The sequence below is a fragment of the Dendropsophus ebraccatus genome, chromosome 3 (assembly GCF_027789765.1).
Source record: "Dendropsophus ebraccatus isolate aDenEbr1 chromosome 3, aDenEbr1.pat, whole genome shotgun sequence".
Classification (NCBI taxonomy): Eukaryota; Metazoa; Chordata; class Amphibia; order Anura; family Hylidae; genus Dendropsophus; species Dendropsophus ebraccatus.
In genome coordinates, this window is record NC_091456.1 from 104353863 (window position 1) to 104380430 (window position 26568).

Below are 26568 nucleotides of genomic sequence, written 5' to 3' on the forward strand. Positions count from 1 at the left end.
CATCCAGGCCATTCCTCCCCCTCACCTCTGGTGTCTAAGCTGCTTGCTCTCTGGACACTGCCCAGTTTCCATTTCTTGATTTTTAGATAGGGGCTTGCTCCTTCTAAGCTTGCATGACGCCTTAGACGGCTGAAGAAGTGAAGCACAGCACCCTGACTTCGTGTGCTACTAACATCTGAGCTAGCGCCACCCTGAGGAAGATGACTGCTGAGGTCAAACTGGAAAACATAAAAAAAAAACTGTAATGTTCTGCTTCCTTTCTTTTCACATTTAATATAAATTCTGATTTATGTGTACTCACTCTGTTGTTGGTAGGACTTTGCCTAGAGAATGATGGACTATAGGTGGGAGTCTCTATAAAACTTGTATCTGCAACAGAGTTGTATGCATCCCCGGGAAGCGCAGAAGTTAAACTGAGTGAAAGTCTACTAAGTGGTGCAGGAGGACTTCGAGGAGGCTAGTAAAGAAAAGAGTAAAAAGTGAAGAAAAGAATAGAGAAAAAACATCATGAAGTGCTTCTAAGTGGACTGAATAAAGTTCACAGGTTCTCCAACACTAACCTGGTAAATGGAAATATTGGATTTGGATGGAGAGGTGGCATGTGTGTCTGATGCTGCTCCACTGCTACTACTGTCACCGCCCTCACTTTCATGAATTGTTAGGATGTGTAAAGCAGTTGGTGGTAAAGAAGGAAGAGGGGGAAGTGTCAGTCGGGCATTCTTCAGATAGTGAAAGTCTCCCTCTGTTAAAGTGTACCTGGAACAAATAGGTATTGTACAAATAACTGTTACTTAATTCATCAGTTTTCCATCATCTTTTTAAGTTTTAAACTCATTTTTGCTATTTAGCATGAAACTTTTCCATATTGCTTATAAGATTTCTTTTTTTGGGGGTCTGATTTATACCTCCTTCCTCTTTCATGCTCTCTCTTTTCTTGTCCACATAATGCTCCCTCATTAAATGAGACCCGACGACCACAGGACGAAGTGCCTAGGAATCTTTCAGACTCCACATCTCGGGTTCCTGAAGCTGAAAGAGATTCTGCATCCTCTATCCTGATGGTGATATCTGTAAAATTAGTAAAGTAATAAGAAGCAAATTTATCCTAAAAGAGAAATTTTATCTAGGGATGGTCTGAACCGAGTTCGGTTCAGGTTCGTAATGATTCACGCTGTCTGCCCGCTCCGTGGAGAGGGCGGATACAGCGGGAGCACCGCCTGGAAAACTGGGATACAGCCATAGCCATAGGCTGTGTATCCCAGTTTACCAGGCGGTCCTCCCGCTGTATCCACCCACTCCACGGAGTGGGCAGACAGCGGGAATCTGATGCTGAGCATTTGGGTTCATACGAACCCAAACCTCGGCAGTTTCGGACCATTCCTAATTTTATCCAATCACTATCAACCAGGCATGAAAGCAAAACAATGAAAATGCTATAAGAGAAAAACAATCTGCACATTGATACTCGCCAAACTTCTTCATGAAGCACAGTCTGAAAAGTGAATTTTTTTTTTTTTAAATGGGTGGAATTACTTTGAAAGTATTTTCCTACCATGTGTGGGTTGGGATTCATCCACATAGGAAGTGTTTGTTTTCTCTGCATCATCACTGGGTCTAAAAAAAAAAAGAATATAACCATAAACTTCCACATCAAAAATCTACATCTGCTAACTAAAAGTAAAAAAAAAAAATCCCTACCTGGATAATCTCAGACGTGAGTCACAACATCGCCTGCAAAGGATCAAGACCCCAATAAGGAGGAGCAGTGTTCCTCCAATGAAGATGGACAACAGAACCAGGAGCAAGACGTACCCATCTTGTGTGGATGTTCCCGGTGCTGCCTGCAGTGACAAATCAGAGTGTCACTCCTGAAGGTCCTGATATAGGCAGTTATTGAGTTTTCCTAAAAACTAATGCTTTATAATACCCAAAGATTTAATTTTTGGTGATTTATAAATCTTCATGATTTATAAAATCTTTTCTTTTTCTCTTATGTGGGGGATTTTGAATAATGATGTATATGTAAGACATGCAATTTCAAGGGATAAGATACATTAAATTCTCTTAAACTAAAAAGACTGCAATACATGCCTAAAATATTCCTTCATGTATCCCAATAAAGAAGCTCTCACGCAACTCTTATACATATAATGCACACTCACCACCACTATTCCTGCAGTGTCCTCTGTTTTATCACAGCTCTGCTGTATCCACACATTTTATTAATGCATCTGTGCCAAGTAACCAATGAGTAGCCACCATCTTGACGTTCATGTTTCATGACTTCCCTTTTAAATCTGCTATCAATCCCATGATACATCAGCATAGCATCACATGGCCAGATAGAGCCATTTCCATATCTGCCTTGTTGAAGGACAGTTAATAACACCGTATTTTCCAAATTACAGTCTTAGGCTTTGTTCAGACGCAGTATTAGACCGGCCGGGTGATCTTTTCGGCCGCAGAGTTCTGATGCGGGCACATCCATGCACGCCCACATCAGAACTTCCTACTGCACGCTATGGAGCGAACGTCCGGAGCCGCTCACTCCATAGTCAATGAATAGCGGCCTCAGAAAACTGACATGTCAGTTGTTTGCGGCGCCGCTAGGGATCCCCGTTGGAGCGTATACCATGTGTATACGCTCCGGCCGGGATTCCATAGAAGACTAAGCAACGTATATTTTTTTTGTAAAAAGTACGGCCGTTGTTGCTGATTGCAACAACGGCCATAGTTTTACGAAAAGATAGGTTGTGTGAACATAGCCCTAATACAGTATATTTTGAAATATAACACCAAAAAATTTGCATAATTCTCTTTTCCTTATAAAATATTATACTTTATTAATAAAAATTAATGATTCAACACATTACATTAAAACAAAGGAGAAAATGTGTCCACAGTACAGCATGCCAGGACAAGAGCCCACATGATAATTAGGATGGAGAAAAATCACATACTATGTCCATATAGGGATGTTGTATCTATGATGAGTAAACATGGACCAACACTCAATTGTAAACCAAATACACACATACAATAAAGTGCCAAGACTATGCAGGATAATTCAATCTTGCCTTAGCTAATGCAGATTGGCATCAATAACCAAAAGCATATATCAATGACCACTATTATTCTACTGTATAAATGCCTAATGTGCAGCATTTGAACCACTTATCAGTATGTATAAACATACAACCACCTCTTACCCGGGGTGTTGTCCTGGTGCCAACCCCCGACATGCGTTTGCAAGATCACGGCTTTATCAAGGAGAATCCTGCATGGTCTTGGCACTTTACTGTGTATGTGTATTTGGGTATTTGGTTTGCAATTGAGTGTTGGTCCATGTTTACCCATCATTAGATACAATGTTTCTTTATATGAGACATAGTGATTCTTTTCCATCCTAATTCCAATGTGTGCTCTTGTCCTGGCATGTTGTACTGTGGACACCTTTTCTCCTTTATTTTAATTAATGAATTTTTTGAAGATTTTTTATTAAAAAATTATAATATTTTAATATAATATATTAATATAAAGTTTTACTTGTTAAAGGTCTGTGTAACAATCCTCATCTTTATATATTAATAAATAAGCTAAGAGACTATAAGAATAAAGTTAGGGAGGCTGAAATGTCAACAAATCCATTATAACTGACAGGAGCTGCATAATCCTCATCAATAACTCTAAAAGAAGTTTCTAGCTAAAATGGCAACCTCATTGAAAGTACAAAAAATATGTATGTTCCAGGGGATCACTGTGACCCACCAGAAAGGAACAACTAAATGAGTTAATACATTACAAGTTGAATAATATATACTGGCTGACTAGCTGTATAGTGGTTAATAAAAATCATAGGGGTGCTTCATACACAATAAAATGATACCAAATATGGCCTAATTTTGAGTGAAAATAAAACAGAATTTTTTCCTTTCAAAAACAGGTCCTAAATAATGAACATGTTAGTTACTCTTCCTTGTGTGGGCACTGATGGCCAATTCCCCAACAACTTCCATAGAACACATCATTACAACAAACATACAGCTGTATCTTTCACTCAACATTACGGCCATATTTTGATTCGATTTTACTTTTGTGAACACAGCCTTAAAGTCAATAGGGGCAAGCTAGCACTATAAGTGTCTGACATGGAACATGTATATTGCATTTTCTTATAGTCCACTGTCCTCTCTGCTTCTGATCATCCACCATCTTTCCTTTCAAATCTGATGGTGTGCCTACTGGAGGAAAACTAATAATGCTCACCTTTAGTATCCTCAGTAAATACACAGTTGGGGGTGGTGATCTGTCACCTCCTGCATTATAACTGTGACAAAAGCTGTATAATCATCAACAGTAACTGCAATAAAAGTGTCTTCCCCTATAAAGAACTTGAGTGGAACAGTCCATATGATTTCATCATACAGGAGGTTCTAGTAGCTGAGATAGGGACCTCAATAAGAGCATTGAAACATGTTATTTATGGGTGAGGGGGTGGAATCATAATTAAGTAACCTACACATATTTTCTGTGAACATTTGTAAAGGGTGGCTGGATTCACAGTTCATTGTAAGAGTAAATCAAGTCTTCTAACATAGGACAACAGTTAGATGCACCAGGGACAATAAACCATTATACTGAACCTGCATCCACTACGTATGCATCCCTGTATGTTGACTGAGCAAGCAAACAAAAGTATTGTGGATGTGGCCAGACAGGATGCTCCTCCAGACCATAAGTTAATGGTAATGGATTACCTTTAAGGCTGAGTTCACATGTTTTGGACAGTATTTTAGTCGAAACCAGAAAATGAAATAACAAAAATTACTGACAAAATACTACATGTCAGTCTACCCCTATATATGGGTTGTCCAGGCGTCTGGGTTGTCTGCTTTTTTTTCCAGAAACAGTGCTTCTTCTTTCCTCAGTTTGAGTATGGTTTTACAGCCCAATTCTATTGAACTGAATGATGCTGAAGTGCAATACCACACACAGCCTGGGGACAGGGGTGGTGCTCAATAACCCCTTTAAAGTGCATCTTTATTTAAAAAAAAATTCAGAAGCTTCCTTCCATGTACTCGCACCCCTATTCGATCACTCAGTGAGGGGCTCCAGGAACTGTTCTGAGGCCTATGCCACTTTGGGTTTTACAATGGAGACAGCTCTACAATGTCTCTATATGGGACCACTGTTAAGTGATAAAATCCCCAATCTACTAAGAGCATACTTACTCTATTGAATGCTTTATTAAGAAACTACTGAATACAGTATAGTACATTGGCAGCGTATGTATCTGAAGTGGATATAGGATGCCCCAATACAGCAATAATTGATGTGGATACTTTCTTTGAACTGCTATGTAGAATACAGATCTGTCATTACTTTTAACTTGTAACCTATATAGCTGATGCAGTGTTGACTTAAGCGACGGTCCTGGTTCTTGACAAGAACATAAGCAGGCCATAAACATTGGGGCATAGCTCAATGCTCTTCTGTTACTTGTTGCAGGTAAAGCAGCAGTTCACACTATATATGACGTAAGCATCAAACCTCTACTTTTACCGACAAGGAGAGTGGAGGCTGTGATGTGCGAATACAGGTTATATAATGTAATCATAATAAAGGACTATAATACACACACCCCTAATAGGAACATGAAAGAAAACAAGCCCTGTGCAATTGATCAAATGCCTGGATTCAATGTCACATTTTGCATCCCTGTGGCGAAATCAATAGTAATGTAGCAGAACAGTCTATTTGTATGAATATATAATAATGTGCAGAGATTCTCACCGTGGAACTGTCAGTTATATTCTCCCATGCAGGTGACTCATTGCTCATGATCTGACACCTGCAGAAATAAAAAGTAGGGGGGTTGAAGAATACAGGGGCTGAAACCAAGGGAAATCTTTCATATTGATGTAAATGTTCATTTTCATGCAGAAGTATATGTCATCACACAGTGCAGGAGCCAGCAGAGCTTGTGATGGGCACAGCCACCACAGTACAGGGGTAGAGGCTGACTTCTCCAGTGTGCTGGATGGAATCACTACCCAGTGGGTGCCAGTTTTTTGGAACAAACAAGTTGCCCATAACAAGATGCTGGTGTCAATGAAACAGGGCTCAGCATAGCTGTACATTGTAAGACATCATTCCATCTGGCAGCACAGCCTCCTCAGTAGTCAGACAGAAATAGCATCAAGCACTTCTCATCATTACAGGCCGGCATCCAAGTTGGTGTAATGTCTGGATGGCACCTGGGCAGTGCCCACTCCATCATCATGCAGAATGGCAACATGAACACATTCTACAACTGCTATGAGAACAGCAATGCCCCACCTACCTCTTGGGTACACAACCTATGTTACATAGAAATCTTCAAGTATGGCCTTGGCTCTCTGTAGCACCCAAATGATGTGATGCCCAATTGATGCCTCCTGGGTGTCCAGGCAGCTCTTCATCACACGGATGCCGAGGCTACAAAGTGCATCCTGATACCATGCTGAGCTCCATCAATGCCGAAGCGACCTACCTGCTGTACCCAAAAGATGCCCAGGGAGTGCCCATAGGATGCCGGGGCAATAAGGATGCAAACTGATAAAAAAAAATGGTTGGTATCTTACAGGCAGAAAGTGCCTACCTGTAACCTTCCGGATCTGCCACAGACCCTACAGCTGGCACCGATGCACTGCTCGCTGACTTGGCCTGGCGCCCAATGCCAGATTCTCACCTCCGGGTCCGGCTTCAAGCTGCAGCTCAGTCACCGGCCTCAGGATTTATGAATGAAGCCCGAAGAAGAAGTCCCGCCCATTCGGGACACGTGACTCTGACAGGCTGGGGAGGTGGTGGTGGGAGAGGAGAAGCTCACTGATGGCGAGAGGGGAGAAGGATGCTGCAAGTTAGCGAACTCATATAGCCAGCTGCGTGTGACAGGACCTGTATACACAGGGATGCGGAGAAGACTCTACGGGATAGTGTGAGTCATGGCAGGATCTATGCCAGGCTGGTGCACTGGTTACAAGGCACTGGCACCGCACGCAGGGAGTGGGCGGAGGCTGACACGGGGGACAGTGGATGAGTCATAGCCGTGTGTGATTATTTATAGGAGGTGGCAAATGAGGAGAACTGAGGCGAGGGGATCTGGCTAAGATGTGAGTGGGAGAGGAATAAGAGTGGACTCCGGAGACAGATGGGGAGGGGTACACAGCTAGAGGGGTGTAGGGCGCCATAGCACTGGGCTTTTCTCATCACTATCGGCTCTTAGCAGGCTTATATTCATCCTGCCTAGTGGTTACAGCTCCTGCTGCCCTAAGCACTAAATTATGGGGATTCCACACATGTCACAACTGCTTTGTGCACGAATAGGTAGCAAAAATGACATGCTTACATTCCCAGTGGATCTCATCACTATACACAGGACGTAGTGACATCAAACACTAATCCACAATAAAACAGTTCCGACGGATGTAAATGGGTAAGTATATGTAAATATATGTAAATGGGTAAGTAACAGGCCGAGAGATAGAAAATAGAAGGTGGTTATTGATGGAACATACTAGTGGGGTAACACAGGGGTCAGTATTGGGTCCACTTCTTTTTAATATGTTTATTAATGACCTTGTAGAGGGGCTACAGAGTAGAATTTGCAGATAACACTGGGTAAAGTAATCACCACAGAGGAGTTTAATATAGCAATACAGAGGAATTTAGGGAAGCTAAAGGCTTGGGCAGAGAAATGGCTAATGAAGTTTAATGTGGATATATGTAAGGTTATGCATTTGGGCTGTAAAAATAATAAGTACAGTTATGTGCTAAATAATAAAACACTGGGTAAAACTGCTTCCGAAAAGGACTTGAGGGTATTGGTGGACAGTAAACTCAACTTTAGTGATCAGTGCCAGGCAGCAGCTGCCAAGGCTAATAAAATAATTGGATGCATCAAAAGAGGCATAGATGCTAAAGATGAGAACATAGTTCTGCCTTTTTATAAATCAGTTGCCAGACATGGAATATTGTGTACATTGTCAGCTCTAATATATAAAGGACATTGCTGAACTCTAGCAAGTGTAGAGGAGGGCGACCAAGGCCATTAAGGGAATGGGTGGGTTACAGTACTAAAACAGATTATCAGGCTTGGGTTTAGTTTAGAATAAAGGCCCTATTACACCAAGCGATTGTCGGATGTTTGATCTAATAGCTGTTAAAAGGCAACAATCAGCTGACATGCACAATGTCGGCTGATCCTTGTCCTTCAACATGTTGAAAAAGTTTTCAACAATAATGACGGTTTGCTGGCCGTTGCTCCGTGTAATAGGACCTCCTGCACCCCCCACACGCTCTTACCCACTCGCTGTTGACACATGTAATAGCCCAGGCAGCAAGCGGGGAACAAGAAGCAAGCAAGTGCATATCTGATAGGTTGGTGCTCGCTTGCTCCTCACTATTGGCCCGTGTAGAGGAGATCTGATCACCATGTACAAATATATGAATGGACAGTGCAGAGATCTTTTTAGTGATCTTTTTACTCCTAAGACTGTAACCATGACAAGGGAACATCCTCTATGCCTAGATTTACCATCAGAACAGACTTAAAGCGACTCTGTATCCACAATCTGCCCCCCCCCCCCCCCCCCCCCCCAAATCGCTTGTACCTTCGGATAGCTGCTTTTAATCCAAGATCTGTCCTGTGGTCCGTTTGGCAAGTGATGCAGTTATTGTCCTAAAAAACAACTTTTAAACTGGCAGCCCCGTACCCTACGGAAGAGGCCTAGATTGTGTATGCATTAGGCTGGCACAACCTCTCTGTCCCTCCTCCCCACCCTCCTCATCATTAGGAATGCTCCAGGCAGATTGCCTACTATTCGTCAGCTGTGTCAGCCCGGCACATGGGCTGGATCATTAAGACACCTGTGCAAATGTTCAGCATGGAGAAAATGTTACAGTGGTATTCCTAATGATGAAGAGGGTGGGGAGGAGGGACGGAGGGGTGGTGCAAAGTTAGGGCACAGATATTCTAAGCCACGCCCATAGGGCACGGGGCTATAAGTTTAAAAGTTGTTTTTTAGTACAATAACTGCATCACCTGACAAATGGAGCGCAGGGCAGATCTTGGATTAAAAGCAGCTATCCAAAGGTACAAGTGGTTTGGGGGGGTCAGATTGTGGGTAGTTTTAACTTACCCTTCTATTGAAACACTTCTTCAGTTGCTGATTGGCTGAGATGACACAGCGGCTGATTCACTGTCTTCAGATTTGTAGAACAAGAGCCTGGCACACTTGTAGCTCAGTGTGCTACACTCTGGTAAAGAAATAAGATGTCTGTGGTAAGTATCAATGGGGAGCCCCTTCTACCTCCAGCACTGCACCTATCCCAGCATGGGATGGGCTTGCTGGGATGAGTACATTGTGATACCAATGTGGCCACCATAGGGTTAAGTGAGGATGGCATTCATCCTTACTTAACCCCTTGTGTTGCAGACTATAAGAATTATCTGCCAAGATGCTGCATACCAGTCGGATTCAGAAGACATCGATGACCAGCGCTTTTTTTTTTATAATATGCTCAACAAAGGGTGTGGGTGTGTTACTGTTGTGTTTTTTTTTTTTTTAATAAAGGCTTAGTAGTGGAAACTGTCTGATAGATAGACTGTTGTGGCCTAGTGTTAGCTGTTATAAAAAAGTTAACACTTACACCCCCACCCATTATTCTCCTCGCACGAGGGGTACTGGGGAGAGCCGGGTACCAGTAGTCCCAGAGCATCAAAATTGGCGCTCCTTGACAGGGTGGAGCAGGCTTGTATATTAGGCTGGGGAGGGACGAGAGGGACGAAAAAAAATAGGCTGCTTTTGTTTGGTTTTTAAACCTGGCTGGTTATGGAAATAAGGGGAACCCTACATGTTTTGTTTTTCGAAATAATTATTTATGTTTAAAAAAAATGCATAGAGTTTCCACCATTTTCTTAGTCAGGTTTAAAAACCAAACAGCAGCAGCCTAATAGCACCAGGATGGGAAGGGACATTTTTTGGCGCTCCCCAGCCTAATAATACCAGCCTGCTATCGCCCAGTTCAGGAATGCCAATTTTGATGCTCCAGGACTACTGGTACCCAGCCATGTTATACCGGCTAACACCGGCTATAACACCCCTCATTGACTATTTTATTTTCTTATTTAATTAATTAATTAAGTTAACCCCCGGGGACCAGACAGTGGCATTTTTGTCATATGCCGTATGCCATATGCATAGTAAACTTCCATTAGAGTTAGAATTTCATTGAACTTAAAATTTAAGGGATTCCTTGAACTGCTTTGAAGGGTACCACAACTAAAAAAAAATATTTTTTACAAGTGTGACCTGTGGCCTGTGGGGTATCATGGTTTTTTTGCCAGAGTATACTTTTAGAAGTATATTTTTTGAATATGCTCCTAGAATGCATTCCTACCAAATGTGTAGTATGCATCCCTGATCTGTATTGTATTTCTAACATTGGTCAGAAGTTAATTAAAGCGACTCTGTACCCACAATATGACCCCCCAAACCACTTGTACCTTCGGATAGCTGCTTTTAATCCTAGATCTGTCCTGTGGTCCATTCTGCAGGTGATGCAGTTATTGTCCTAAAAAAACCCTTTTAAACTTACAGCCCTGTGCCCTACGGACGTGGCTTAGAATATCTGTGCCCTAACTTTGCACCACCCCTCCGTCCCTCCTCCCCACCCTCTTCATCATTAGGAATGCCACTGGAACATTTTCTTTATGCTGAACATTTGCACAGGTGTCTTAATGATCCAGCCCATGTGCTGGGGTTAAACAGGACTGACACTGGTGGGGAATAGTAGGCAATCTGCCTGGAGCATTCCTAATGATCAGTAGGGCGGGGAGGAGGGACAGAGGGGTTGTGCCAGCCTAATGCATACACAATCTAGGCCACTCCCGTAGGGCACAGGCTGCAAGTTTAAAAGTTGTTTTTTAGAACAATAACTGCATCACCTGCCAAACGGACCCCAGGACAGATCTTGGATTAAAAGCAGTTATCCGAAGGTACAAGTGTTTTGGGGGAGTCAGATTGTGGGTACAGAATTTCTTTAAAGGAAAGCTTTTAGCTGTAGCTAGCGATGTTCCTGCAACCCTGGCCTCACGATTATCGACATTTCTAATATAGCCTAGTAATTTGGACAAGAACATAAATCGTCAAACAAACCAGCAGGAACTCGTAACGCAGAGAGACAAAGGAGTTCCCTGTGGAAAGAAATCTGTTAAAGAAAGAAAGAAATAATAATATAGCAGCAATAATAAAAGAGTGAAAATAGCAGGCAGAAATGATGTACAAAAACGTAATGTACGGTGGGGGACAAATGGTGTAATGTGGGAATGTAACTATGGTTACAATTATCTATTGAAAAGAAAACAATACAAAATGAAAGACAGATTTACTAGCAGAATAATATGGGGCAAAAGGGCATTAACCCCTAGATGACTAAGCACGTACTGGTACACCCTGGAATTCTGTCCCCAGACGACCAAGGGCGTACCGGTACGTCCAGAGCTAAGAAGCGCGCTCCGGAGTGGAGTGCGCTTCATAGGAGGTGGGGGCCGGCTGCAGTAAGCAGCCTGGCCCTCACCGTTAATGACAGGCTGCAGCGATTGCGCTGCAGCGTGTCGTTAACCCCTTAAAAGCTGTGGTGCGACCGCAGTGTTTAAGTGTAAGTGACAAGGGCAGTCCCTTGTCACTTACCGATTGGGACCCCCGCAGTCACACTGCGGGGGTCCCGATCGCTGTATCGGACCACCAGAGGTCTCTTACCTGCCCCCGTGTGGTCTGATCAGCTCTCTGCTCAATGAGCCTATCACAGGCAGGCTCAATGAGCAGAACGCCTATTACACTGATCAATGCTATGCCTTTGTCTAAAAGTTAAAATCACCCCCCTTTCCCATTATATATATATAAAACATATAAAAATAAGTACACATATAATATACCGTAGTGTGCATATTTGTCCGATCTTAAAGGGGTAGTGCGGCGGTAAAAAATTATTCACAGAATAACACACATTACAAAGTTATACAACTTTGTAATGTATGTTATGTCTGTGAACGGCCCCCTTCCCCGTGTCCCACCACCCCCACCTGTGTACCGGGAAGTGTAGTGCATTATACATTACCTGATCCGTGTCGCGTCCGTCCGCCATCTTGTGCCAAACGTCATCTTTGGCCGGCGTCATCAGCAGCTGATGACGCGGCAGAGGGCGGCCGGCACTCGGGAAGATCGGAGGTGTTCGGGCCAGCCGGCCGAAGATGACGTTTGGCACAAGATGGCGGACGCTTGTCGACACGGATCAGGTATGTATAATGCACTACACTTCCGGGTACACGGGTGGGGGTGGTGGGACACGGGGAAGGGGGCCGTTCACAGACAACATACATTACAAAGTTGTATAACTTTGTAATGTGTGTTATTCTGTGAATAATTTTTTTACCGCCGCACTACCCCTTTAAAATATAACAACCGTTATCGCAAATGGCGTAAACGAAAAGAGTGAAAAAAGCGCTAGGATTGCCAATTTTTTTTTACATTATATATTTAAAAAATGTATTAAAAAGTGATCAAAATGTCCGAGCTGCACAAATATGTTTTTTTTTTTCCAAAAACATTTTATTGGTGAACAGATCAGAAGATGTCATATCCAACAACAATGGCACCAACATGCAGAAAACCCGACAGACAGTCCAAAGTAAGGAAAAGGCGTACACAATACATTTGGGAAAATATTACATCAAGTCACTGCAAGAATTTAAGTGTCTCGCTCCTGCCCGATCAGGGTACATACGCGACATCATATGAAAGGACAAAATGACAAACAGTTTTCCTTAATTCCCGCTACCCAACTCAACCCTCCCTCCCAAAACAATTTACCCTCCCACTTACCCCTTCCCCTCTCGGCCAGGTAAAGTTCCTCTCAAGTAAGTCTCCTATCTGGTAATTGAAGCTTACCTAACAAATTAGTCAATGCCTCCTTATTGTACCACTCCGTGTACCTGAAGACCTTCATAAGTCACTCTATTTCTGCGGATGTATATTGGTATTCAATAAAAGCCTTCCACTTTTTGAAGAAGTGTTTTGTCCCTTTTTCCTTATGCCATTCTGTTTCTATACGGTCTAAGTGGAGTATGTGGGACATTGTGTTAGTTATTTCATGCAAAGTCAGTACAGAGGTTTGTAGCCAATGTCGTAATAAACATTTTTTTACCACTAGGAGAAATGTGTGAATAATGTGAGCCGGAGTATGGTTAAGATCCAGATCCGGTGTTTCCAATGTGAGGATATGAAAGATGGCGATTTGAGGGGTGAAAGGTAGCGAGACTCCCCACACTCTGTGGGCAAACGCAAATGCCTCAGTCCACACCTTTTCTACTTCAGGACAAGACCATAGCCCGTGTAAGAGACCTGCGCTATCCATCTGGCATGACGGGCAGGCACGTAGGTAGTGAGCCGGAGCATTTGCAAAGGATAAATCAAAGGCATAGGTAGCCCTATGAATCATTTTGAAGTACATCTCACGCCATTGTTCGTTCACTATTGCTTTACGTACACCCTCCAGACCCTTCAATATTCCTGCTGGTAAATCGTCATCTTCCAGTTCCCTAGCCCACTTCTTAAAAACATCCACCTTTTCCCTGCGTAAGATTTGTCTCCGGAGAGTGGTATAGAGAAGAGAAATGGTCGCTGCCTGTTGGTCTGACTCCATAAGGTCATCGAAGTCTTAGAAAGATCCCTGACTCTAGAGTGGCAAAAGCTTTTTACATGTGCGTATGTAAGAAAACAGTGCGGGTTTAGGGTGTATTTAGAGCATAAAGCGTCCCATGGCTCAAAACATCCCGTATCTGGCTTGAGCATGTCCCCTAGTTTTGTAATGCCTTTCGGGCCCCACTGAGAGAGCTGAATAGCATGTCTAGTCCGTGGGAGGAGGCCATTTTTCCCTAAGGGCATATATTTTGATAAGCAATGTGGTAGCCCATATAATTTGCGGACCGCCTTCCAAGCCTGGATAGTGTCCCGCAGAAGCAGACTAGATTTCACAGCAGTGGGCAACTCCGAGAATTTGTAGTGTAGCAGCCCGTATTTCCCAGCTAAGGCTTGCTCTAGGGAAAGATTAGAGAAAAACCTGGTTTCATGGACCCAGTCTCTGGCATGTCACATCAAAGCAGCTAAATTATAAACTCTAAGGAGAGCTAATTGTAGACCCCCCTGCAGTTTTGGTAAGGCTAGTTTAGTGTATGCTATTCTAGGTCTCTTTTTTTCCACAAAAATTGGATAAATACAGACTGCAATCTCATGTGATCTGCGTGCTTCAGCAGGAGAGGGATTGTCTGTAGAGGGTACAGAAGGCGAGCGAAACTCACCATCTTTAGTAGATGTGCCCTACCAACAAAAGAAAGAGGGAGATCCATCCATCGGGACAACTCAGAAACAATCTTAGATATTAGGGGCTGGTAATTTAAGGCATATAGCTGGGATGGGAATTTACCTAATTTAATACCTAGGTATTTGATAGCTTTTCTCTCTATCTGTACGCGGGAGATAAAGTTTCCAAGGACTCCCCTCAAGAAGAGTAATTGACTCTTAGATTCGTTAATCTTATAGCCTGTGAACTGACCCAATTCAGCCAGGCAGGGAAGGATCCCTTCCAGGTGATCTTGTGGGGACTCCAGGTATAGCAATAGGTCGTCTGCAAAACAGGAGACCTTAACCTCAATATCTCCTACCTTAATGCCGCAGAATATGTCAGATTTGATCAGGTGCCTAGCCAGTGGCTCAAACGCAAGATCAAATAGTAGCGGCGAAAGAGGGCATCCTTGTCTGGTACCCTTGGAAAGGGGGAAGGAACCAGACAAGTGCCCTAAAAGATGAACTTTCGCTTGAGGTGAGCTATACATTGCAGATAGATAGGTTTGAAAGGAGCCCTGGATTCCCATCTCTCGTAGGACGAGATGTAGCCAATTCCAATTTACATTGTCGAAGGCTTTCTCTGCGTCCAGTGTTAGCAGTGCTGGAAAGCCTTGGACTGAGTACCTGTTTGCTTCCATCCAGTCTTGAACTGCTAACACTGAACGCAGATTAGTTCCTGCCGAACGACCTTGGACAAACCCTACCTGGTGCGGGCCTATCAGTTTCGGTAATATGGTAGCTAGTCTATTGGCCAATAATTTGGACAAGATTTTTATGTCTACATTAATTAGAGATATGGGTCTGTAGGCATCAGTGTGCGTGTCAGGGTAAGTTGCCCGATGGAAGGAAACTCCTGCTGCTTATAATGTGCGCAAACACTGTTAATAATGTCGTGGCTGTTTCCTCTGGTAATGCCTTGTAAAATTCGGCAGATAGCCCATCTGGGCCAGGTGCCTTTCTGTTTGCCAGAGATTTGATGATGCCTATAATCTCCTCCTTTGTGGCTGCCGCATTTAAGAATTCCAAGTCATCCCCTGATAGAGTGGGCAAGGAGAGAGATTCCAATAGTCTCCGTCTCCTATCCATGTCTACTGGTGCTTGGGTATATAATCCCTTATAATACTCCCCGAATGCCTCAGCTATTTCTTTAGGTTGTTGTACTAACTTGCCCGCTTTGTTATTTACACCGCTAATATAGGGGGGTACATACCTACCTTTGGCCAACTTCGCCAATTGCGAACCAGCTTTATTTCCAAAACGGTAAAAGTCATTTTTCTGGATGTCCCCTTTAAATTGCTCTACTCTATCCGTCCAAAGTTCATGCAAATCCTTTGCCTCCAGCCATTTGGCCTTTGTCTCCACTCCCGGTTTTGCTAAATAAGAAGGGTAGGCTTGTCGGAGCTTATCACTAGATTCCGTGTATTGTTTAAGTGATTTGGCTTTCATTCATGCGACATACCCTATCACCCTGCCTCTGATTACAGCCTTTGCTGTTTCCCAATAAAGAAAGGGTTCACCTATGTGTTGATTATTTGTCGCCTGATAGTCCATCCACCATCCTTTCAAGAGTGCTAGAAATGTCTCATCTGATGTGAGAAAAGTAGGAAAGCGCCACATAATGTCTGATCCTTTCGAGAAAGTGTCCATTATGTTCACTGCGAGGGGGGCATGATCAGATATGACTAGGTCTAGTATGTGGACTGACCTGATTTTTTGCAATAGTGAAGGGGACGCTAGTAAATAGTCTATCCTAGACCATGTGTCGTGAACGGGTGAAAAGAAGGTATATTCTCTCTCAGCAGGGTTTCTGAGGCGCCACACATCAATGAGACCTGTGGCGGCCAAAAATCCTGGCAAGACAGAATCATGTGTGGTGCGATGGCCTACCCTACTTAAACGTCCCTTACGATCCTCGCTGGGATCTAGAACTGTATTCAGGTCTCCGGCCACTAGAATATCCCGTTCGGGATCAGACAAGATGTCATTTTCTAATGTAAGAAAAAAAGAAGTGTTACAGTCATTTGGCCCATACAGGCAATACAAACTTAGGCGTCCCATTTGTCCCTCTAGCACCACTCTCAAGTACCTGCCATCCTGATTTGAGGACTGGGAAAGAACTGTACAGTTTAACCTCTTGTGTAGGAGGAGTAGTACTTGCCACCTTGCCTCCCCTAGCTGGGGAACCGAGTATGTGTGCCACCCACAACTTCATTCTGTGAAAGTCACACTCTTCCAGATGTGTTTCCTGTAAAATCGCACAATCTGCATTTAAGCGCTTAAGATGATGAAGTATTTTCATGCGTTTATTGGGGGATCGAAGCCCCTTAACATTCCATGTTACTATATTCATGTGCGGGAAGATAAGGTAGGACTAGCAGTAAGGCTCCGCACACTCAATGAGTTTAGAGACTTAAGGGAGGCAAGGCATGAGTTACTGACCAACCTGGACGAGAAAGAAAGAGGAGAACCCACCCCACCCACCCTCCCAACCCAACAACCCAACCCAACAACCCACCCCTCCCCCCACCCCAACCCCCAACAGACCCAAAACCAAACAAAACAGCACCCAACTAGCAATGTAGTCATTCTTTTCGACTCCACTTTTTTCATGCTCCACCATAAGGAGCCATTGCACCTCCTCAAAGGGGAGAGGACCCAAAATAATCTCTCTCGTTCTCCGTCATTTCCCCTTCCTAAACCCTCCTCCCGGAGTATTCACTAACACTTCACAAACTCCCCCTTAAACCGGACGTAAACTATTAAGGCGAGTAATGTCGAATTAGGATCATCAGACCTAGTAATGTCTCAGGTGAGATCAAAATAAAACTGCATAGCGTCCTGGGCATAGCAATATGCACTTATGTAAATTGACGGGCTAACGGCCAGAAAAAAAAGAAAATATGCATATAAAAAAGAACACGTCAACAAACATCTGTAAACATGTGGTGAAACCACAAATCTCCTCCAACTTGAAGAAATCACAGCAGAAAAAGTCGGGCTCGTTCAGTCCACTGAAACGGGTGATGGGGCTTTATCTCTGCGCTTTCTCTTTCTCGTATCCTCCTGTTCGTCCATCTCTTCCTGGTAGGATTGTAGAAAAACATGTGCGTCCTCAGGGTTGTAGAATGTCTCTGTTTTGCCGTCACCAAGATAGACACGTAGGGTGGCGGGGAATTGTAGGAAAAATCGCAGTTGACGTTGTACCAACATTGTGCATATCGGAGCAAAGGCTCTTCGCTTCTTTGCCACCTCTGCAGAATAGTCGCCAAAGAGTAGTAACTTATGACCTTGCACCATCAGAGGCGTCTTTTCCACATAGTTCAAATAGCGTACTATGACTTATTGTGCTTTTTGAGGTCCCGCTGCAGACTGAGACGCTGGTTTTTTGAGAGTGCCTACTCTATGTGCCCCTTCTACTGTGCATATTACTGACAGACCAAGCGCTTGTGGGATATCCGTTGCACATAACTGCGCCAACTGATGAGCAGGAACAGTCTCCGGCAGCCCCACAACCCTAAGGTTGTTCCTGCGCAATCTGTTTTCTAAATCATCGATTTTAGTGACAAGCGCAGTGTTGGATTTCATCAGGGTTTTTACCTGAGCCTGTGTCCCCATTAATTTGTCTTCCAGTACATTTACTCTTTGTTCAAGGTCCCCTATCTGGGCTGAGTGTACATTCAATTCGCCCTGTAGTTGCTTAAGTGCTTCAGCTACTGTGGCTTGCAGTGCAGCAGTAAGATCCGGTGAAAGAATTTTTGCCACTTCCACAGCTATTGTTTTGCATGACAGTCCCGCTTGTGGTAAAATCACCTCCTCTCCACTCTCATCAGTACTCACTGTAGCAAGCGGTGCAGAGCTGGGACCTTGAGGCTGTGGCGCAGTGCGCTGGGAGCTCGTCGCCATCTTGGCTGGCTGCAGCTTATCTTTATCCCGCCTCGGCAGGCGAGTATGGGCTTGTTGATCCCCGCTACGGCTGACAAACTTGTCCATGTAGTCCCCAGGTGCCGCGGGACCTGATAAGGGCAGACACCTGAGTAAATAGCAGGGATAACCGGGAAATGAGGGGTCCGGAGCGGAGCTAGCTCACACGCGTCCTCTCATGCACGCGCCGGAACCGGAAGTCCCACAAATATGGTATTAAGAAAAACTAGAGATCATGGCGGAAAAAATGACACCCCATACAGTCCCGTAGGTGAAAAAATAAAACCATTATAAGCGTCACAATAGGCCAATTTTATTAATAATTAATTGCAAAAAAAAGGATTTCATTAAAAAAAATATATAACATTAGAGAATCTGTGTAAACCTGCAAATGGTTGTGTTCGGACTGTCCTATAGAACAGTGCTTCTCAAACTGTGAGGCGGGCCTTATCAGTGAGGCGCCCCCTAGTTTTTGGTGAGGCCCAGCTGGGGAGCCAGTTTTCACAAGAGTAACTATGATCTGCACAGTCCTTTTGCTGTTTGCAAAAATCTTAGCAACATTATTAATTTATTTTATACTTGCTTTATTATCTAGAGCAGGGGTGGGAAACCTTTTCTATGTCGAGGGCCGGTCGGGCATTAATAAAATCATTCTAGGGCCGCATACTGTGCGCGGCAGTTAGTAGCGTGGGTTAGGCTAGGTTCACACTGCGTTTTCAGCATCTGTTTAACAGATCCGTTTTTTTTAACTGTTAAAAAAGTACTTTATTGTGCGTCAAAAAAACACATCCGTTTTGATCAGTTTTTTTTATAATGGAAGTCAATGGAAAAACGGATCAAAAACGGATGCACACAAATGCATCCATTTTTTGCAATCCGTTTTTTGCAAAAAACGGATCCGTTAAACGGATGTTGAAAACGCAGTGTGAACCTAGCCTTAGCAGCACCTTAGCATGCCCCTTGTAGTCTAGTTAACCCCCAGTGATTCCCCTTGTAGTCTAGTTAACCCCCTAGTCATGCCCCTGGTAGCCTAGTTAACCCCCCAAGTCATTCCCCTGGTAGCCTAGTTAACCCCCCCAGTCATGTCCCTGGTGGCCTAGTTAACCCCCCCTCAGTCATGCCCCTGGTGGCCTAGTTAACCCCCCAGCCATGTCCCCGGTAGCCTAGTTAACCCCCCCAGTCATGTCCCTGGTGGCTCTAGTTTACCCCCCCTCCCCAGTCATGCCCCTGGTAGCATAGTTAACTCCAGTGTCTGCCCCAAATAAAAAAAAGAAACATCTCACTCACCTTTCCTCCCCTCCCACACAGCCCAGGTCCTTTTCTCTCCCCTCTATTCTGTGCCTGTCTTCTCCTGCAGGCGCAGCGCGATGAAATGACGTCATCGCGCACGGCCCACAGGAGAAGAAAGACGTGCGCCGCTCTAGTGGGGAAGGGGCCGGAACTCACAGCACCCTCCTGGCAGCTGTCACAGACACAGGAGGATGCGGTGGATGCCGGCTCCTTCCTCTTCAGAGCGCCGCACGTCACAGGAGAGACGCGGGCCGCATCCGGAGGTGTCAGAGGTCGGATGTTCCCCACCCCTGATCTAGAGCTTGGGAGATGGAAGGTAGCCCTAGCATTATTTTCAGCTTTTAAATGGACTTTCACCACAGATGGTGAGGACCAGGTACCCTCTTGGTCAGTCTGGTGAGGCCCGGGAAATGCCTTGGTCTGTTGGGTGAGGCTCCAGTAGAAAAAGTTTGAGAAGCACTGCTATAGAATCCTCCTTTTTTTTCTGCTATAGAATAATGGTATCATGTCGCTTTCAGCGTATAGTGCATTACGTAGACACAGGAACCCACCAAAAGTTACCATATTGCATTTTTTTTACGATTTCACCAATTTATATCTTCATAAATAATAATTTGGGGGTTCCATCAGTGAAAACGAAAATGTGGTGAATCCAATATCTTTGACTTATTCAGCACAATATGTCATCAGCAACAGGACCAGTCATCTTTACAATGAAGAAAATTGACAAAAACTGTGACTAATTGAGCAGAGAAATCTGAGACAACTCTCTAACAGCAAAGGGAAGCAAAAATGACAAAGCAAAATGGCCTCCAAGCAACCATGTGACCTTTTTAAGGGGGTCTGGGAGGCTAGTGACATCATTACGTAAATTCACTCATTTTTGTGAATATGTAAAATATGAAGGCAAAACGAATAACATTTTGCAGACAGACCTGGACAGAACAAACAGTACTAATTTGTGGAAGGATAGACTAAAATCATAGACTATCAGAACCTGGGGTCAAGTTGTCCCTAAAGGTACTCAGCCCTTCTTTCTACTGCACCAGGGTAAATGCTCTATATAAATCATCCCTACTAAAGATGAGCAATTTTACAGTATAAATGAAGCAAATAATTTATAAATAATTTATCAAGGGAGGAGATGGCAGCTCTTAGGAGATTGGAATTAGATCCCACCATAATTTTTAAACCCTTGGATAAGAGGGGAAATTTAATACTGCTCACTCCAAATGATTATAAAGTAATGTGTATAAATCTGTTATAAGACGAGAGCACCTAAAGGATCCTTGAGTCTGATCCCACTGACATTTTTTCTGAGCAAATAATTGAGCTGTTGATTAATGCACTGGAACAATGGCTTATATTAAAGGAATAATGACAATTTATGACACCGAAAACACCTACTATAGCAACCTGTATGATCCTATGTTGTGAACAAAAAACAGTCACCAGCCACGCCACAGGACAAACATACAATCAGAGATTTTGGGAACTGTGGTAAAACAGGAGATGTCTATGTTTGCACTTGTACATGTCAGCTGAACTATGTTGGCAAGACTAGGAGACAGATGAGGTGGAGAATAGGCGACCACATTGGGGACATTGGGGATTATTGTGTATCATTGAGTGAGCATTTGAGTGAGCGTTCCACTGAAAGAAAGATGGCCACAATGCTTTCCGTCTTGCCGGAAGTGACACATGCGCGCCACCTACGGACTAGAGATGAGCAAACTGCTTGGACTTTTGGTCTGAAAGCAGTTCGCTCTCTCATCATGTCTTTGATCCCGGCCGCATAGTTGCGCTCACGGGAATATGCGGCCATTATATTCCAGGGAATCGCTGTTGAATTCCCTGGAATATTCTGGCCGCATTTTCCCAGGAACGTAACTATGGGGCCGTGATCAAAAACATGATGAGAGAGCGGACTGCTTTCGGACCAAAAGTCCGACGGTCCGCGCATCCCTACTATGGACCTGGAACCGGCCCGGCGTGCGGTTCACTAAGTGTACCTGCGCCGGTTTAATAGTGCTTGTGGATGAACAGCAGAGGAGAGTGATGTATGATAATGTTGGTTATTTTTCTCTTTCAATAGTTTTTAGTAAGAGTTTTCAATTTTTTTACAACAGTACATGTACATCAAAACAAATAAAGTAAAACAGAAGTACGTGTTTAAGAACGGTTATTTTTCAGTGTATGCTTCTTTATTGCAAACTATCATCTATTGGCTGAGTAAGCAATGGGGGGAAAACGCGTTGAGGTGCTTTTGTTGGTGTGAATAGAGGTAATGGCTTTTTCCACTTTGATATACCATGACACCTCTTTTTTGATGACCTTGTGTATTAAGAAAGGGACAGTTTGGGGGCAAAGGAGTTGTGCCTGAGTGAGGGATGCCAATGTATCACGAGAATTTTTTAGGTACAGTTCAATACTGTGAAATTTTTTATTCCCTTAGCCTCTACTATCAAACAAGGGGTAATTACCCTGAATCCATCAAACTGTAAGTACTGTGACCCGTTAAATAATACCTGTTTCTGCCTAGTATCTACACATTGGTCATCAAATGCTGCTGTGTGGCATTGATTTGGATTATCTGATTTATTATGTGTAGTCTACATTTTAACTGATGGAATAAAAGTTATATTTTAAATTTTTGACTACAAACTTGACACTATGGGTATTTCCATGGGCAAAATCTCCACAACAAGGAGTGAATGGTCCTAAATAGACCTGGGCTCATATTTTTTGTTTCCCACAAAATTCACAGCTGACTTGCTGACACAAAACCAAATCTATACTGGAAGCAGAATCATACGATAAGAGCGTACGATCTTATCTGGATTCAAAATTTGCGTCATACCATTCAACCTCACTGCATAAAGTGTGTAAGGGGGAAACCCCAGATCTCACACTGGTTGACTTCCTATTCTGGATATTGTCCGTGACACAATTTAGATATCCAAAAACATACAAAGCGTCATATACCTTTTCCTTTGAAACCTCTACAAGCTTATGCTGATCCTATATACTATTCAGAGACACCTTCAAACCATTTTGCTACTTCTTGTGCTGTTTTAAAAAATAATAACTATAGTTGTATCTACCTTAGTTAACCGTTTCTTGACTTCTCTAAAAGAACTTCTCTTTTTTTGTGTCCCCTGTGCATATCCTGGATGTAATGAGATTTTGGCACCAGTATATGATATTTCACGTTTATCCCTAGCTCTTGTAAGGGCCCTGTCCCTGTTGTGTGAACATAATATTTTAACCAACATGGTTCTTGGGGAACTGCCTGGTGGTGGATTTTTAAAAGGGAACACAGTGAGCATGTTCCAACCGAAACAGTTCACAAAGACCTCCATTATTTTACTAGAATCTCTTTACAACCATACCCCATGGTCTCTAATTGTAGTTATAATTCTTTGACCCCCTTCTTTTACCAAGTTAGCTAAAACCTTACCCATAGCGTGCCCCATTAAACCTGTCCTGATTCAAAGCATTCTCTTGGAGAAACATCTTAATTGACTCAACTGTACTACACACTTTTTTAGCCTCCAGCGTGTTTATCCTTTTTCTGAAGTAATAACCTTCCTTAACGCCTAGACGACCCAGGGCGTATCTGTATGTCCTGGCGTCGCTGGGGGAGTTATGAGGGGGGCCGTGCAATCCTGGGTGCTTTGTGCGCAATCAAAGTACCGATAGAAAGTACAGATCATGGCGCAAAAAATGACACCTCACACAGCCCCATAGACCAAAGGATAAAAGCGCTATGAGCATGGGAATAGAGCGATTTTAAGGAACATGTATTTTGTAAAAATGGTTCGAATTTTTCAAAAGCTATCAAATAAAATAAAAGTTATACAAGTTACATATCGTTGTAATCATACCGACTTGAGGAACATATATAACAAGACAGTTATACCCCAGGGTGAACGGCATAAAAAAAAACAAAAAAAAAGTATGTGTTTTTTTATTATACCACACATTTAATTTTTTGGGGCTTTTGCAGCATACTATATGCAAAAATTCAGCCTGTAATTGCAAAGTTCAATTAGTGGCGCAAAAAATAAGGGCTCATGTGGGTCTCTAGGTGAAAAAATGCAAGTGCTATGGCCTTTTAAGCACAAGGAGGAAAAAGTGAAAACACTAAAATTGAAATTGGCCTGGTCCTCTAAGGGTTAAATGGGTTATCCAGGTAACAAAAACAATATTCTAAATGATCCCTCTTCCCAATACCACACTATGTCTAATATAAAAGTTTAACCTACTTTGCACCATTTCCCTGTTTTTTTCAAAATCCTATCAGCTTTGGACATGTAAAATCCTTTACTCTAGGACCAATCTGACCACGCTTAGCTCCCACTTCCCCCTCCCTTTGTAGCTACAGGACATGTAATATCCTCTCTGGGGGATGGGTTAGCTGTCTATTGACTTGGTTACCCGACCCCCAGGAGATATTATCTGCATTATCTCTATGCGCCTGTACTCAGTGGCGTAGAGACCGCGGTCGCAGCGGAGGCCGCCGCCATCGGGCCGCTACCGGGGGGGGGCGCAAGGCCCCCCTTGCCACCGCTGCCCCCCTCCTTCTTGTGACCTCCCTCTTGTGACTCACTCTGTGTGTGCTAGGAAAGTACTTCCGACACAGGGAGCGTCTATAACAAGCACCCCCCCCTGTGTCGGAAGTAACATCCCCGGCGCACACAGAGGTCACTGGTGTGTGTGCTGCCAGGGACAGGACAGAGCCACAATGCCGCGCCTCGGCCGGGGGCTAAACCGAGCCTGTAAAAGAGAAGAGCCACAACGGGGGAGCGAGTTGTCAGGTGAGTTGTGTGTTTTTTTTTTGTTTTTTATCTGTTTTGCACAGATGGGGGACAACATAAGAGGGATAACATTGAGGGCATCTATAAGGGGGGTATCGGGGGGAAGGCATCTATAAGGGGGATAACAGGGGGGGCCATTATAAGGGGGGTATCGGGGGGAGGCATCTATAAGGGGGATAATGGGGCAATTATAAGGGAGATACATGGGGCATAATAGAAGAGGGATAACATTGGGGGCATCAATAAGGGGGATAACGGGGGCCATTATAAGGGGGATACATGGGGACCATCTATAAGGGGGATACATGGGGACCATCTATAAAGGGGATACATGGGGGCATTTATAAGGGGGATACATGGGGGCCATCTATAAGGGGAATACATAGGGGCATCTATAAGGACGATTATATGGGGGCCATTATAAGGAGGATACATGGGGGCCATCAATTAGGGGGATAACATGGGGGCATCTATAAGGGGGATAACATGGGGGGCATCTATAAGGGGCATAACATGGGGGCCATCTATAAGGGGATAACATGCGGGGGGCATCTATAAGGGGGGTAAAATGGGGGCCATCTATAAGGGGGATACATGGGGGCCATCTATAAGGGGGATAACGGGGGGCATCTAAAAGGGGGATACATGGGGGGACCGTCTATAATGGGGATAACTCGTGGGGCATCTATAAGGGGGACAACATAGGGGGCCATCTATAAGGGGTAAAACATTGGGCTGGGCCATCTATAAGAGAGATAACATTGAGGGGCCATCTATAAGGGGGATAACATTGGGGGGCCATCTATAAGGGGGAATACATGGGGGGCGTATACAATAGGGCATGCACAGAGGAATGCATGAACTATAGTGGTCTACATAGAGGGGGGGCATATACTATAAGGGGGGTCACGTAGAGTCAGCTTACCCACTAAATGAGGGTGTAAAGGGGCCAATACAGATGTGCAGTTTGTAGAGAGATGAGGATGGTGCCAGAGTGAGGAGCCTAATATGTCTGTCTAGCAGATTCTGTGGATTCGTGGCTCAGAGAAGTTTTCATAATGGCCCAGGGCAGATGGAAAAGAAGATGAAAAGGGAAGAACTCTGATCAGAGAAGACGTCCCCTGTGAATCACCTGATATAACTGCACTGTAATTTATATAGTATACAGAGCCTGCGTAGAGCTGGGGCTACTTCTATATGACTGGATGAGGTGATAGTGATCTGTGTACAGTGTGTTATTCAGTAGCAGCGGTGGTGGTTAGTCAGTATGTGGTGGCATTAGTCAGTAGCAGCGGTGGGGTTAGTCTGTGGCGGTGTTAGGCAGTATGTGGCGGTGTTAGGCAGTATGTGGTGGTGTTAGGCAGTATGTGGTGGTAATATTTGTTGCTTGTAATCTGGTACTGTATTTTAATAGATTTAGTATACTGGATTTGGTCAGTAACAATATGGTGGTGATGTTAGTGGTTGTGGTGGTAATATTTGTCCCTTGTATACTGGTATTATTGACAATATTGGTCTCAGTATACAGGATTTGGTTAGTAACAGTATGGCGGTAATATGTATGGTGATATTTCCTATATACTGGTATTATTGGTAATATTGGTCTTGAGATTAAACCAATAGCATCGATTGGTCGAGGAAGGGGTGGTCCAAGTTGACCGCTTGCGCCAGGGCCCAAGAGACATTAGCTACGCCCCTGCCTGCACTGCTTCCATAGACATGTCCTGCAAATAGAAAGAGAAAAAACAAGGGCACCAGCGCCTCGTGTCTTACCGAGATGACACTAGAATAGGGGGAGTGGGTGATTCCACTCACCTTTGTGCCCTTTCGGCTGTAGGCTGTAAATCCGTAAGGATATGGCGGTAGGCAGGTGGCTAGGATCCGGGACTGCAAAGCCGAAAATACCGAGGACAAGTTACTCTCAAACAGGGCCCATAGGGTAATAGCAAAAAACAAGAAAAAAAATTGGTACTAAATACAGCGCTGTCCCAAAAAGAATCCAAATGTGCACCATGAGAAACTTTACATTTATAATTTATTAACAAAGCACAGAGTTTATACTCATTCAGACCCTCAGGTACCAATGTTTTGAG

The 26568-nt window shown here is 43.8% G+C and overlaps 1 protein-coding gene across 2 annotated transcripts in view; it reads right to left on the reverse strand.

Annotated features, from left to right (window-relative positions):
* CBARP (CACN subunit beta associated regulatory protein) overlaps positions 1–26356 on the reverse strand; it is a 29446-nt gene extending 3090 nt beyond the window's left edge. Inside the window, exons 1-9 of one of the 2 annotated variants that reach the window (XM_069962408.1) lie at positions 26291–26356; positions 6641–6867; positions 5794–5851; positions 1699–1841; positions 1553–1614; positions 906–1068; positions 561–756; positions 302–457; positions 26–218 (exon numbers count right to left, since the gene is read on the reverse strand). In XM_069962408.1, the coding sequence (XP_069818509.1) occupies positions 26–218; positions 302–457; positions 561–756; positions 906–1068; positions 1553–1614; positions 1699–1841; positions 5794–5841 (961 nt within the window). In that variant the 5' untranslated portion in view covers positions 5842–5851; positions 6641–6867; positions 26291–26356. Of the gene's footprint in view, positions 1–25; positions 219–301; positions 458–560; positions 757–905; positions 1069–1552; positions 1615–1698; positions 1842–5793; positions 5852–6640; positions 6935–26290 lie in introns of those variants that run through there. The other variant, XM_069962407.1, reaches the window with a different exon arrangement.
* Between the last annotated feature and the right edge of the window lie 212 nt (positions 26357–26568).